This window comes from Diorhabda sublineata, chromosome 6 (assembly GCF_026230105.1).
Source record: "Diorhabda sublineata isolate icDioSubl1.1 chromosome 6, icDioSubl1.1, whole genome shotgun sequence".
NCBI lineage: Eukaryota > Metazoa > Arthropoda > Insecta > Coleoptera > Chrysomelidae > Diorhabda > Diorhabda sublineata.
Window position 1 is genome coordinate 6,753,365 of NC_079479.1, and position 16,651 is coordinate 6,770,015.

Genomic DNA, 16,651 nt, shown 5'->3' on the forward strand with positions numbered 1-16,651 from the left:
TTCTTTCTGAATAGCTCTATTGTGGACATGTACGAGATTAAGCTCTCGAACAGTCGAACTGAGCGAAAGTGTCCATTTTCTGCATATATTTACCTGTTTTCGATGTCGTCCCGACTATTTTTCGACCTTAGCTATTACGTTTCCCAATCAGAGTTACTTCTGACTATTTACAGCTCGCTTTCCAGTTCCAAGTCCCCCATAAACTATAATATCCTGTCCCCCACAACTTTCCCTCTTCAAGCGTTTGATGCGTTGGTTTGTAACTAAGTGATAGGTTCCTCCCTCTTTTCCGCAGACTCTGCACTCTTCAATTTCTATTAAATTCAATTTTATCTGGTGTGTTCTAAGACTGTTATTGCCTCTAAGAAGATGTAGCTTATTTTCTTTCAGATCAGGGTATTTCTTAGATTTGAAAATATTGAAATTGGCTAGCAATTTATAGTGCAGTGCAGTCGTGAAGTATCCGCCAGAGTAGTTCTTCCTATTCCTGGAACTCTTTAATGTAGGAGGACTTTCCTATTCCAAAGAAAGGCAAGTATTTTGGCTTATTCGTTAATCTTCATTCTCTAATTGCCTAATTACCGGGAATCCAAACCAAGAGGAACTTATTGTTCAAGGTTAATGTCATTGAGCTTCCTTCGGTACTCCCAGATTAGATTTGAGTGTATGACTTGGAAACTTAATACTGTCATGGTAGCCTGACTATTGGGTGGATCACTTTGTCATATTCTTAGCAGTAGGAAGCAACTGTTGCCGGCTCCGAATACTCCAGAGCCAACTTCCATCGTGTTTTTTGAGCCACCTGTATGGTATTTGATAGTTTTTTTTGATACAATTAAAGTGGTAGATTCCTCTAGGTCTCCTTGGCGTAGGAAACATTTTCGATGCTTTTTTTAGATCATCAGAGGGAGGTGAGATGTACTTGCTCAGAGAGGACTAAGATATCTACTTTTCAATTTTCTTATAACCTGTACCTATCTTATATAATCTAAGATATTCTTAGAATTTCATGTTGGACTAATCCATCTATCACCAGGTGAAAGGGCATGAGATCTATAATGGTGTCACAAGCAAGTCTTTGTACTTTATCTATGGGTTGCTTTGTGCTGTTACAGCTAACTTTGGTATTGCAGGCTAACGCCCTATAAGTGAATTTAATTTACCATTATGACATAAATCTTCTACAGTATTTTAGACTTAAGCCCCCAGTTTATGCACATCAACAAAGCCTTAATTGTTTTACGAACATCGTTCTCATTAGCATTCTACGAAGCTGCTATTTAATCACTGTGAATAGATTTTCACATTTTGTGAGCTTCATTGGCATTTTTTAAAACAGAAATTAAGCTAAAACACTTGTTTCAATATGTTTGCTCTCTTTAATGTATCATACAAATAAATTGATTCATTTGACGCAAATTCATCAAAAGTTAAAGAAGCTATTGAAAAATATGTTTATTTAATGAATTTCACGTTTAAGATGAAAAATGTCCCCCTTGTGCTCCCGGATGTGGTCCATGTCCTCCGCCATACTGCATACCAACAGTTTTTCAACAGAATTTGCCTGACTGGTGTCCAATGGTTCGTGTGCCGTGTATTTTACCAGTGAGCACACTCTGCAAATCTCCTAAATCAAGTCATGTACGTATTTCAATAATTTAGAATAGAAAATATTTACTTCTGTAGAATACTATCTAAAGTTAATTTATTGAAAAAAAATAGTAAGCCAAATCAATGATTAGTGCGTTATCAGCACGTGAATATTCTGGGCAAACGTGGCGCGGCATCGGTCTAAATCAGAGCCGCGAGATTAGGTGTGGTACAGGGATGGCATTATATTATTAAGCTTATGAGCAAAATCCCCATTATAAAATCGAATTTGAAATATACAGTATAACTAGAATTACAAAACTACTCCTGTGAGAGTTAGAAAATTTTTGATTCCAATTCCAATCCTTATGTATTGCAAAAGATTTGCGAGGTCTTGGGATTGAGAAGACAAAGATCTCCCTTTGCATCCCTAATCCGAAAGGATGGTGGAACGGTGTTTAATACAACCGTAGAGAACCACGATTGCATTGATACTATGATTTATAAATAAAAGCAAATTGTTACTTTTTTATTGTTTTATTTCGTGATTTATTAGTTGTCCACGCATTGATCTAATAAACATTTAGTTTTGATGACATTGGCATAATATCTAGATGAGTCCTTGGCAATTCTTGGTAGATTTGGGTCGGATTGGTTCACGAAGTAAATTCCTAGTTTACCGCTGAAAAATAAATAAAAACCAATCGTAAACAATGTTCTCTGCAAGTATCAGTAATCGTGTTGTTGCTTAGTAACATCACGTTCAGAAAAGAAAAAGGACATAAAAATTCAATCGTTTTGAATAGTTTTCTATATTAATATATAATTCTGCTATTTTGTTTGGGTGAGTTATGAGGAACAATAAGTACATCTACCATATGTAGAGCCAATCAGGGAGGATATCATGAGGCTACTATAAAGTGTCAACTATTCTATTTGATTAATTTTATTTTTTCATGATGCAGTACACTATTCACAAATATTCGACAGGTATGAGGGTTGCTACTTAAGTTGTTAGATATGGCAACACCATACGAGTGCAATTACTTTCGACGTGAATTCAACCAACAGCAGTATGCCGATCAATTCGCTTTGACATTTGGTAATGCACCACCGTGTTTCGCTGTTTTTCCGAATTTAATCATGGTGGCACTTCACTACACTACACTACAAAATCAGCTGTTGTACCATAAAACATCGATGCTTAAACTGATATTGCAAGATCGTCATGTGACATACCGTGATATTGAGGCATACTTGGGCATTAGTTTCACTCGCATATGTTATTTCATTAATATTTGGCTGTCAAAAAGATTTATTCGCGTTGAAAACCGCATAATTTAACAATCGCTCAAAAAAGTCTCGTATCGATTGGTGCGAAGAAACGCCGAAAAAATTCGGTCTCCGTGCTTTAAAAGACGTTTCTAAAATCATGACAGGTGAGGAATCATGGATCTATACATATGAACTCGTAACTATAACTGGATATAACTGGACATGTCGTTACCGTTTCACTAGAGCAACGCTCATTTCTAAATGGTACAGCAGCATTTTTTCTACCAGAAGTGAAAAAATCAGCGAAATCAATTGCAGAAGACGAATCATTCTCCATCACGACAATGTTCGTGTGATCTCACACATCAATTCAAACAAAAATGTTTTTGAACAGTCAACACAACGAATTGATAGTTCATTCGCCATCATCCACCAATCATTTCTTTTTATTCCCGCAGCTCACAAATAAATTGTGATTTAAACGTTTTTCTACACCTGAAGAAGTGGTTGGTGCGTTCAAATCACATTTTTTGGAGGTACCTCAATCGGAATCGAAAAACAATTGGTTCATACGTATTCAAAAGTGTATTAATCTTAATGGAGAAAATTTTGAGAAACAATGGAGCCATATCCAATTATAAATATTTGTTTTTATTTATCTATTCAAAGTATAAGTAGTTGCCCTCGTATTAGCTAAACCCGAATACGGGGACCAGTTTTGGAAAAATCAATTTAAGGATTCATATAGATTATTGCGTCCTGCATAATATTTTTTCAAACTACATAAATAACCAATGAAAAACGACATTTGCAACCATGCCGTCGCACTTTTATTTTTAGTAAACGATCAAATCTTACTTACAATAAAATATCTTCATGACTTCACTTCATGATTCACCCTGTATAGTATTAGTATGTCAGTAAGTGGTAATGACACAACTAATGCGATGATATACTGACATAGTATGTATTAATACTGTAATGGAGAGAATATAAGATACTGATTCTGAATGAGAGCTTATAAAGTCATTTCAGTATTCTATCATTTGAAATAATATCACAACAAAAAAACAACAAAATATAAAAATAGTTCTAGCCTCAATCTATGATATCTTGCTAGTATACTGATGTACCGGGTGTCCCAATAAGAATGGCTCTCGGCCATATCTCGGGAACCGTTTATAGTACAGCTTCGGGAAAAAAAGTGACCTCGAGAAAAACCTGGAAATTATTTACAGAGTTGTAGGTCCACCGCCAGAGGACGTAATTAAATACCAAAAATTATAAAATTAATAATTTACAAATTTTGCCTAATTAAGATGCATATAAATTCTCTCTTCAAAAAGACTAAGTTTGCATAGATAGGTTAAGTAGAACTGGACTTACAGGCATTTTTTCATAATAAAGTTCCCGCTTCCTCTCACCTCTTGTTAAATCAAATATACGGTGATTCTTGAAGAATACGATAATCATAGTTTAAATGCATCTTAATAAGGAAAAATTTGTAAATTATTATTTAATTACGCACTCTATCGGATGACCTAAGTGATTTACAGAATTGTAAATCATTTCCAGGTTTTTCTCGAGGTCACTTTTGTTATAGTTTTTTTTTTCCGAAGTAAATACGTTTATAATACAGATAAACGGTTTCCGAGATATGGCCGATAGCCATTTTTATTGGGACACCCGGTACATACTAAGTAATAGAATAATATTTGTGATTTGTGCTTGTAAACTCATAACATTCAGACTAGATGCCATATTGATACATTTCAACGTTATGTCTTTTCAAATAGCAACTCATACGTACTTGAAACCTTGGGTCCATTCGAAATTATCAATGATACTCCATAAAGTGTATGAAGTAACTCGAACTCCGTCGTGGATGGCATCGATTAAATGACTCATATAGTTCTACAACAAATATAATATTGAAATACTCTCATTTAAATACTTAGAAGCCTAAATTTTTTACTAGCATCGATTAACTTTAATTATGCGTGAAAAAAAATGGAGCGCTTTATCAAAATTTAACTCCTATCATGCTCACACTCTTTTAACTTAATCTTTATGAGTTTTAGGGCAGCGTATTCTGAAAGGTTGTTCGTAAAAAATTTGAGTTCAAGTACTGTTTTCAGATTATTTGTTAGTTTAGTTAACACCGACAATTCTAATATTTTTCATTCAATACTTCATCTATTTCGTTTCTTCCATTTCTTATATCACTAGTGCAAGGATAAATTTGGTTGCTTTGGAACTGTAGCAAATTGTTTAACTATAAATTCTCACCCAGTTGCTTTGTTGTATATCAGCCTATACTCATAAGCTTTTAGATTTTTTATTGTTAAATATGAACATATTTCTGTGTAATAATTTTACAAATATCACCATTTTTGGTTATTGCAGTGTAAACTTCTCAAAATCACTTAGGATATGAGAATCATACATTTAGCATATCGATTTCTGGCATTTTTCATGACTTTGTCAAACATCGGAAGCTATATGCTGGCAATTTCTTCCCGTAAGTTGTTAAATCCTATAAGATACTTACATATAAGCACTGGGAAAATCCTAGGAAAAAATCACAATCGCATAAATCAGGAGCAAATCGTCCCTGATTGAATTGAGTCTGTGAGGTGTTCCTTCCAAACAGAAATAGGTCATATTACCATTGTACTGTCTTGTTGGAACCAAATCATCATCAAGTCCAACCTTATCTAGCCTCGGGGCTAAAATCCTTGTATTATATTCACAAACCAATCCAATTCACTTAAATTGCGACTCCGTTTTTTCTCATAGAATTCGCCAGCTACAATTACAGCTGAGAAAATAGCACACTGTGATTTTAGATGAGTGCAAAAGCTTTTCAACCGAGTACTACATATTTAGTTTATCTACGGAATCCCATAAATGGTGTATCACTGGAACAAAAAAACAATAACGTTCTCGGGTACGATATTTAGAAGAATTCACATGCGTTTCTTAGGGAATTGTAGGCACATTCTGATAGTTCCTCCAAAATTCCCATGCGAATGTAAGTCTTCTTCATGGAGAGTTAACCTCACAGATCTAGCAGAAACTCCAAGGTCAGGGGCATGTTTTAGCCCAGAAGTCGTTGGTGATGGCAACATTTAAACTCTCACTGTCACAATATTCTCACATATAATAGGCTGAAGAACTTAGGTTCTTAGTTTTGTCGCAGTTGCCATTTTTTTAAACATACTGATTCATATAATAATTAGTTTCCGGTCCAAAACACGAAAGATACGCTGGTTTGTGATTATAGAATGAAAAACCCCCTCACTGTTACAACGTATGATGGCGACTGAACTATGACTGGATAAACTTTTATAGCTCTGCCTTACGAATGAAACCATTAGTGCTTTCCTATGACATCGACAGACTGAAAAGCGCTGATTTAAAGAATAAAGTTATGCTGCCGTATAATGTACATGGTAGTGTGGCGTGCAAATGTCTATTTTTTTGTCTTAAGTTGATAGTACCCACGCATTAAGTTGTTATTAAAATTGACAGTTCCAAACCAAAATTAACATATTATTTATGTTTTAGATGAAATGAATGGTGGTGTACTAGAATAAAATATGTCAGAGTAACAGATCTGTCATACTGCGTTCCGTCGTATTTAACTGCTAAATGTTTGTTTCTCAATAAAGATAAATCGTTTTTTGAGTATTATGTATATATTTACCTTTATATATTCAATCCTGTGTTGGTCTTGAAGACTTCCATCTCTGTCAGATACACCGTTTTCAGTAACAACAATTTCAAGATCTCCATAAGTCTTGCGTAGCCATCTAAGGAGTTTTCCGAAGCCCCATGGAACTTTCTAAAAATTATATACATTGAATAAGGATGTATCAGCAAGAAATATACTTTATATGAATTTGATGGAATATGGAAAAAAACGGACTACCGAAATAATAGGGAGACCAAGCGGGGATTTTGGATATCCACCTTGATAGTAAGAAAAAAATTATTTTAACAGAAATATTTCTCAGAGCAAAGTAAGGTAAGTTAATGATTTTATGTAAAGCTTTGTTATCAAGTTTTGGTATCAAGTTATCATATCTTTGGAAATTAACCCTGCGTATAAAAATTTTTGTACAGACGATTCAATGAGAATAGCTGTTTTTGAAATGTTTTTTATGCTGATTCTATATCTGTTTGTAGTATGATATGTATTTTATGAAAAAAAAACACGTTTTTTCACACATTAACAATACACATTTTGTGTGCACACGTGTACAGAGCTGTATAAACGAGAACGAATATTTGACAAAGCATGAATTTTCAATTAATTTTGAAAAATATTATCAAGGTATATTGAAGGATGTAAAATTTAATAAGAAGGTTTAGTAAATGTACTTTATTTTAGCTTTCGAACATTTTTTTTTAAATCCCTGCACATCTCTTTGGAGTCTTGGCAATCCATCTTGAGATTCCAGCAGTAGTCTGCCATTATATTTTTGGTACCTTGGTACTTTTTTATGTCTTGGTGAAACTGTTCACCTTGCTCTTCACTGTAATCCCTGTTAAGTATTTAACAAAAAAATTTAGGAGCATCCAATATAGTTTTAATAAAAATCTGGAATTCTTGAATATAAAAGTGAGAATTATGGTTTACCAGAGTTTAGTTGAAACACATTTAAGTTATGGAAACATAGGCTGGGGAAGTGTTTCAAAAACTCACTATAAAACACTACAGTAGGAAATTCAATTACATGCTTATGCTGCATCCAAGATTTTTATAATGGCGTAACGTTGTTCTTACTAGGTTTTTGTACATGATATATTGTTGCCCAAAAAACATCAAACATCGTACAATTTCTCTAAACCTCATACAAACTCCATACTTTTTTCAAACTTTGCGTCTTTCTTCAAAATTCGGATTTTTGGCCACACGACAATCCCTATGTTGATTTTTATGAGGTAATACCAGTAAATTTTTTTCTAAGACATTCTTCTTTTGATAAAGCGGTCACAGCTTTTATCTGTTATCAGAGTTTTATATGCAGCGGTGATAGCAAAATCTTCTTCTTCTTAAAGTCAATCAACGGTTCCAACAGGACGTTTTTCATACCCAAAATTTTGTCGTTTACGCCACAATTTTTGTTTCCAGTATTTGTCACGAGCTCTACTGTACTGGTACAATTTGAAATTAAAAAGTGAAAGGCGTTTTGTAGAAATTGAAACTTGGTTAATCTATAGATTATTATCAGTGAATTACCAAAAAACTACAACTAGCACAGCACGCGTGGGGGGCCCACTGTTAGTCTTGGTCTCCAATTAAAGTACCAAAATATTTGAAATAGGCTTTTTTTACATTTTCGGAAAATGGTTTGCGATTTCACCATAAATTCTCTACAAATATAGCAAAATTTGTTTTGCAGCTGCGGCGCGTTTGTATAATACAGCTTAGGTACTTTTCGGCCATAAAATTTACCGATATTAACCGCCCCCTTATAAAATTACCCTCCTGCTAATGTAAGCAGGGATAATTAAGCTATTGAAAAGTGGTACGTGTTAGCGCTTAATAAATATTTTTTATTGGAGAGGTATTTTTATTTTAAAAATAAAGGTCTCGCCTGTTTAACGAAAATCTTGTCGACTAGTGTTATCGGTTAACTATACAAAGTTGTTTCAAATTATTGGTTGCTCATTGGAATCATACTTTTCTTGTTAACAGGAAGATTTTATTCAGAAAAACATAAATTGTGTGGTTCATACTATCCAATAATTTTGCATATCAGTGAAATAAGGCTATAAAAATGTGTGTTTTGTTTATGTTTCTGTATAAATACGAAATATTTCTTTATTAATTTAACAATAAAGGTTGATTTATATTTCACTCTGTGAAACATTTATGGATTGTTTATAACTTTAACTCTTTAACTGGCTTATATTAATTTCCTTTCTCCAACAAGAAAATCCAGCAGCAACGTAGTTAAAATGCATGTATGACATTCAAATCTACTAGTTTCTTGATATCGAACCGAACTACTTCAAAAGAGGTCTTATAGTTGTAATCAGATCAATAATCCTTGAGGTACTTTTATTACTGAACATATGCGTTAGTTTATGGATGGTACTATGTATTTTTCAAATGAACTGATATTTTACCTTGAACCATCCGATAGCTGCAGTTTCCCAAGTATCTTTTTGATACGAATCTACACCAGAATCAGCAACCCAACTTACAGCGTAAGAAGGTTGACTACGAGCTTTCACCATATATGTGGTATAGTGGTTAATGGCGATGAAGTCAAAAGTACCTAAAAATTACAATATTTTATGAAGCACTTATAAGTTTGATTGTAAATCTATTTACCGCAACAAGTCTGTTAAATAATACAAATAATGTACTACTGAAAAATGTGCAATCGCCGTATTTTTATGAATCATACTGCGTGTTTAAAAAGGTTATCCGAACTGAATTCATTCGGAACAAATTTGACCTATTTCTCACAGTAAAATTGATCTCGAGTTTTAAATAATTATTCTCTTAGGTTTATTTGGGATTCTACCCAAATTTGGTATTTGAAATAAAAAAAATATCCACAATAATTGAAGTTTTTTTATCTTTTCAAGATTTTTTTCTCAAAACAAATTCTCTTCAAACTGTAAGAACAGGAAAAGCAATTGACAGTTTTAATCTATGTTTAGATTAAAAAAAATAGCAAACACCGCAAATAATATAGAAAATATCTATGCTATATCCCTTGATGTTTAGATTTAACAATAAATTCGATATTAGTCTAAACATGAAATTCAAGATAAATTGAGAAAATCTTATTTTAAAAACAGCAAGAAATTTAACTATCAAGAATAGCTAAATATGCTCTAAATTGTTTCTGTCTATTTTGGATTATCTCTACAAATTACCCTATATTTTTAAAAATTATGGAAATCTTCAAGATCGTGATAATAGTTTCTAACTAAATTATTCTTTATGATCCTTTTAGACGATTAATGGTGTGCATAAAGTCAACTTTGTGCATCAAGAATTGTACAAATGTTTTTTTCATTGTTTTTCATTTATTACTTTTCTTGTCCAGCCATTATGCTTTTAACTCCTATAAGTACTGTTTTATGTTTTTATCAGATTCTCACCTTTAATCAACTCAATTTCTTCATTGGAAAAAGCTGGCAAACGTGATTCATTGAAACCTTGTACCTGGCTAAATTTGGCAACGTTGTCAATCATAATTTGTGGCCAATTACCGAATACAATTGGATGCATGTACATTCCATGCTGAAAAATAACAATTGTGTGAAAAAATAGAAGTAACAATAGATATTATTTCTAAATTAATAGTTTTCAAAAAACGTTTTGTCAATGGGATCAATTTAAAACCAACCGAGGTTTTCTGTTCTTCTGGTTTGCGCAGATGAGGTGAATTTTCATAAAACTGGGTATGTAGATTGAAATAATTCTCATTATCATACAACTTAAAAAATGCCGTCACAACAACAAAATTATAGGGGATTATGTAATACTCCTTTAATAAAAAGTAAATGGTAGCGATTATTTGTATTTTATCAGAATTACCTGACAGTTTTATTGAAAGAAATCTCTTTTTTTATATTCCTTAGACATGTATGGTACTTGTGTAATTTTTTCTAGGGTGGTGTTTAAAAGGAGATTGATAAACCTCACCTAAACTAACCTAACTGCTAGAAAGTATTCAAAACGAGGAATTAGAACAACATTTCTGACTAGTACGTTAATATCCTAAGAAATGTTAGTTAATAAACTAAAAAGTGTCCGTCAAAAGGAGTGAGGCCTGGGTTTAAAATCTACCCGAGGCCCACTTTTGTAAATGTTATATTTCCAAACAATTTTGATTTTGAAATAAATGCTCGGGGCCTTGGACCCTAGACCCTTCCTAAATCCAACGGTGTGGCTCCACATTAACAGGCAAAACAGGATATATTTTAAAGGAAGCGCAAAATATTATTTACGCCCTTGACAACATTCCACACTTTTATACAACGCAATTGGTTGAAAGTTTATCTATAATTGCTACATTAATATTGAACTATAGGTCTTCAATAACCCGATTTTGGAAAGTTTTTGAACCGGCTGGAAACCTTGTTAACTTTTTACGCATTTTTTAGTAGCTCACGGTTAATAATGTAATTAGATTCTAATATATATTGGGGTTAGAACGTCCTGCGGCGTTATCCGATACCAATCTGCTATTGTTTTCTATTTTTGCAGTCTTCCTCTCTTAGCCCTTGTTCGTTATATTCCATCCATCCGTGTTTTCTTTGGTCTTCCCTTTTCCGGTTTTCTGGTGGTAACAAATCCATTTTTTTTTTGCTTCTGCCATTCTATGAATATGCCCGTACCATAGCAGTTGTTTCCTTCCTATGCATGTTAATACTGTGTCTTCTATACCCTTCTGTTCCTTAATTAATTCTCATTAGTCACTCCTTACAAACTAATGTCTTTGATACATGTATCAACTTGCTTCTGGTAATAGTCATATATTCTCATTTTCCTTTGTTAGCCTATCTTTGTACTACATAGAATTTCATATAGTGTTTTTATTATCTGTTTTGCCTTGTTTATTCTAGATTTTTTTGGTGTCATCCGTCTCTTCTTTATCCAAATTCACGCCTAAATATCTATAAGTATCACATTTTTTATTGTTTCATTATGCGCTGAAACAAGATCCTTGATCTCTTCACATATGCAGTGTTTTTATAATATTGATTTTAGCACCACAGTTCTTCCTTATTTTCTCGTCATGTAGTCAAGATCCTCTTTCGCATTTTCTCATATCACCTGATCATCAGCGAATAGTAGAGTGTAAAAGCGATATCGTCTTCAATCTCTATGCCCATCCCTCTGCATTTTCTTTTTCACTAAAAGAGCATATATGCCACATATATCTTAAAAAGCGAATTAGAGGCATCCTTGTCGCAGACCCTTCAATTCTAAATAGCTGTGAAATATACACAAGATCTCATATCCGTATATAAAGCACCTTGGGTAGCCCTCTGAAGAAGTTTTGGTATTTCGGAGGTTTCCAATCACCTGTTTAGAAAGCTGTAGTTATTCGTTAACAGCTTCTCAAGCCGTTCGATACAGTTTCCTATCAACAAAGAGATGATGAGCCCGGGTGAATTGAGAGCTTGTTGGTTATCACAGAAGATATGTGTGGGTTTCTGCAGTTGTGTCTAAATTATTTATATTACTGATTAAGGAAAAATATACAAAGATCTGGGAATAGTTTGATTATAATATTTTCTGAAATTACTACTGGTTTCTGTGTGAACTATTCTGATATAAAACCTTGTCATTTGTGCTGCATATAACTTCATTTTTTCTCAACGTGACTTGAAACTTACCACGAATTGAAGTTTAGTTTCAGCAGCTTCTTCATCAGCAGAGGTTGCTGGTTCATACCAATCAGAATCAACAACGATGGTGTTTCTAGCTGAAATTATAAAAATATACGAAATGAAAACCCAACTATGTGTTTCTGATATATATCATCAATACTCACATTTTAGGGTTGGTCTGTACTGGGTATCAAACACCCTCCAGGCTTTAGCGTGAGCTAACAGAATATGTCTGGCACACGTGTATTCTCCAACTCCTGGTGACCTGACACCAGGCGCATAACCTCCGTCTCCGTAACCGACGTGGCAAATTTGTTTGGGTTCATTAATGGTGACCCAATCTTTTACGTAAGTTCCATAAAGATGATAACATAAGGTTGCATAATCAGTGAACCAATCAACGACTTGTGGATTCAACCAACCTGAATATATAACATATTTATTTTTTAACTGTTATTTATACAGTTAAAATGATTAATACGAGTTTATTAATTAATTTGTAATTGAATATCAGTATATAGTGAGCAATCACCTCCTTGCTTTTCAAGTGCTGTAGGCAAATCCCAATGGTATAAAGTTACCATAACTTCGATTCCGTTCGCTCTTAATTCTTCAAATAAACTGGTATAATAGTTTTTAGCATTTTTATTTACATTATCAATAGTCCCATCGGGCAAAAGTCTGGACCATGCGATAGATAATCTGAAATAGATATTTAATTTAAATGATTTACTGATAACTTTTTCTTAGGTTATTTGTTGCCTTTTTGAGAAAAGTTAAAAGAGTAAACTGATAAGTAATATTTACACCCTTGCCATATGCACGTTTATTTCCAGAAAACACACTAAATTTTACAAATAAGCAGGAAAATGTACAATAAATTTACGCGAGTGCAATTTTAGGTAGTGAGCGATTATTACAATTTCTTTCTAGCGAACGGCGAAATCCTGAAGATTCCATGGTGGTCCATTATGCATACGGGTATTAGAAGCATATACAGCTTTGGACCTGAGCAATAAAAGCCCGAAAGATGAATTGGTGGGCTCAATGTGAAGACTCCAAGCACCATCTAGCACTGCTATTTGGTTCATGTAGTTAAACAAAAGTGTAAATCGTACCAGTAATCATACTATCACTATTTTATTATTTTCATGTTCACATCCCTCTCTTTCTAGCAATTCAATTTAGGGGTTTGGAAAGTATAAATGAGAAATAAACAAAGGCTGAACTGACTTTTATGCTACTTGGAATCTATTTGACATTTATGTTCCAACAGCGGTTGTTTATATTCCAAAATGCTTGGTATTGTCTATAGATTGTCACTATATCTTTATATAACTGCTCTTCTTGCACGTCACTAATGTTGCTCAAGCTTTATGGAACAAATCAAGAAAATGTACCTATATTAAGAGATATTGCATAATTATGAATAAGTGAATCATCATCATAAATTGATTGATGAAGTGGAACCACGTTCCAACTGCACCTAGAAATATGTTTCAAGAAACACCATTACTTTCGATTATAGAAATATATAACATCATCTTTTTCACAAGATATTCCTGCAACCGAAATATAAGAAGCTTTACTTTTTATCTCATGGTTTATTATTGTAATAGTTTGGACACTGATATTACGGCAGACGTTTTACTGTGCTAATTGCATTTGAACCGACGTCAAATGAAAATAGTGTGAATAATATACTATTAGAACATACGTTTAATAGTTTGGTATTCTAATCTTGTACTATATTCATATAATTACCTGTAATAATCAACTCCAACTTCCTTCATACAACGAATATCTTCTTTATAAAGATGATATGAATCAGTAGCAACGTCTCCGTTAGTTCCATCATTAGACCTTTCGGGATGTTCGTGAAAGAAGGTATCCCAAATTTGTTCACCTTTTCCATCTAGATTCCAAGCTCCCTCGATCTGGTATGCAGCAGTGGCTACTCCGAATTTGAATCCATCTGGATATTTTCGGTTTGTTACATTGTAATTCGCAAACTCTTCATCGCCATCCGTAGAACTAGAAAATACAAAACTCCAGATAAAACGAAATAATTATTTATTCATCAAATTTTGAACATGAGCTTCCAATTTCCAATATTGTTAACGTGTATAAATCAAAACCATCAGTGTAATATTAAGAAAGTACAAAATAAGAGCAATTGGTCCAGATATTGATGGTAAATATTTATTCATCAGTAATATGAGAATGTTTAAATGCATCAGTTTCTTTTAACATATATTCAAGACGAATGTCATCAAAATTGTAAAAATTGTCTGGTGAATGTTGTGGCTACCCACAACTGTTTCTTCTGTTATGAATAAATCAATCTTAGTTTCATCATTTGGAGATTTATCACCAGAAAATGATATGTCGACCAAACATTCTATCAAAGATAATCGTCTAAAGACTGGTGCAAATAATTTCAAATTAATCATTTATATTCCAAAACATTATGATCATCTATTTAAATGGAAACTTTTTGCAATTTCAATAAGCGCTGACGTGTACATATAATTTTTATAATCTAATGAGGAACAGATATTAGTCCAATGTATTGCAAAAGATTGCTTTTCAATCTTCTTAGCAAGAAATTGAGTGAGAGACGTAGAAAAACGAATAAAGTTAAAAGAGGTAAATAGAAAACCTGACCGAAAATAATAGAAAGCAATAGTACAAAGGGACCGAAATTCTTAATCGATATCTAAAAAGATAATAATGATTAATGTTTAGAATTAGATGTCAATGACGTTGTTTAAACGTAGATGATAGATAAACGTAGATGTTTATCCGTGCCCACCAACTTGTTGATGAACGTTTCAACGGGAAGTTTAAGCCAAGAATTTAAAAAGTTTATTTTGAAAGTGTTAAAATAAAAAATTTAGTCTCCTTGGCCGTTAACCCTTGCCCTTCTATTATGATAGATAACTTTTTCATCTTCTTAATGTATAGCTAGATATCGAACAAATTATCAAAATAAAATTTACAGCATTACATACCCAATAGCAAGAATTCCTAGAAATATTAAAAGACTACTGAACACCTTCATATTATTTGATAAATATATGAAGTAACTGGAAATTTGATATATATCTCACGACCTTATAATAGCTTTTTCTGATCTGATAATCAAGGGGATTGAGTTAAAAAATAAACCACTTCTAGGTAATATTACCAATCAATCATTTTTGAATATACTGATTATCTCGATAATTCTTGTCACTCGTTTTCTCTATGGAGAATAACTCATGTTATAAGAAAAAGGTGAGTTCTGTACTATATAGATATAAAATGTCTCAAAAGTTTACCAGATTCATATCTAGAGAGGTTGTTGTTCGATAAGGTTTGTTAGTTGGTTGTGACGAACTTACTTCTTCTGTATTCAATACATGCATTTCAAAACTAACTTATCAGTTGACTTATGCAATGTTAATGAAAAATCACACTTTATGTGAGTTAAGGTTACGAACTCGCCCACTGATATAGACCGTGAAGCCGGTCCTGTTTTAATATATTAATCGAAACTAAATTTTTTTGAATGCACCGGTTATACTTTTCTTGAACGATTTGGTCATTTTTTGTTACCCGTTTACAAATTTATGTTTTTTAACCTGTTTTTATAGAGACGATTTCTAAGAAGGTCGTTTTATTTGTTTAAAGCAAACTAGAGATTTCCAGGAAATCTAAAATTCTAGAATATGATGTTAGTGTATATAAAACGCAGAGGAGTCAGAAAACAATTTGATGCTATAACGAAAACATCAGAATAGTGAGAAGTAAACCAAACGGTGATAAGTGGTAGTGAATAATTAGGGTATACGTCACGTCACAATTTATGGGAAAAGACAGGGCTAGGTGCATAATTTGATGGTAAACAAATATATAGGGTGTCATATTTAAAAAAACTACATTTCATGTTGTCAGGCTTAGGCTGAATACCCTGTATACCTCAAAATATTTTAGAAATGTGTATCTGTGCAAATATAACAACTTTTATTTGACATTTTTTTCTGTACATTTTATCTAAAGTAAGTTATTGCACTTCCACACTTGAATAGACATAAACCAAGTCGATTTTTTTAATTCTCACTAGAGTAACCGGGACTTGTGTTATATTTAAATATTATATAACACATCGAAGAGGGAAGAATTTCATTACTTTGAGAGATTAGATATAGTTAACCAAGACGTGGAGCGTCGAGGTTAGCTATGATCTAGAGACAGGAATGAAACTTCCTACCGATGTTTGTAAACTATTTTATCAACAACCGTCATATTTTGATCAAAATTAATAAACCTTTGTTACGTTTGGGACATAAGTACCTAAAATATTACATTTATCAAAAAATTACCATGCATTTTTCTCAAAATTATCAATCAGGTTATTGTAATCTTGTTA

At 32.9% G+C, this 16,651-nt stretch overlaps 1 protein-coding gene across 1 annotated transcript; it reads right to left on the bottom strand.

The window, feature by feature from the left end:
- Window positions 1–2,111: 2,111 nt before the first annotated feature.
- LOC130445904 (cytosolic beta-glucosidase-like) lies at window positions 2,112–15,455 on the bottom strand. Its single transcript, XM_056781796.1, has 10 exons — window positions 15,252–15,455; window positions 14,002–14,271; window positions 12,770–12,939; window positions 12,402–12,659; window positions 12,244–12,332; window positions 9,997–10,138; window positions 9,007–9,158; window positions 6,575–6,712; window positions 4,676–4,779; window positions 2,112–2,272 (listed from the first exon to the last, which is right to left on the bottom strand). The coding sequence occupies exons 1-10, from the start codon at window positions 15,299–15,301 to the stop codon at window positions 2,143–2,145; spliced, it is 1,503 nt and encodes a 500-aa protein (XP_056637774.1). The 5' UTR covers window positions 15,302–15,455; the 3' UTR covers window positions 2,112–2,142.
- Between the last annotated feature and the right edge of the window lie 1,196 nt (window positions 15,456–16,651).

Coding starts and splice junctions, on each gene's coding strand:
- LOC130445904 (XM_056781796.1), bottom strand. CDS start 15,301: ATGAAGGTGTTCAGTAGTCTTTTAATATTTCTAGGAATTCTTGCTATT. Junction 9,159..9,996: donor AGAAATTGAGTTGATTAAAG/GTGAGAATCTGA, acceptor TGTAATTTTTAG/GTACTTTTGACTTCATCGCC. Junction 2,273..4,675: donor GAATGGACCCAAGGTTTCAA/GTACGTATGAGT, acceptor TTTATTTTTCAG/CGGTAAACTAGGAATTTACT.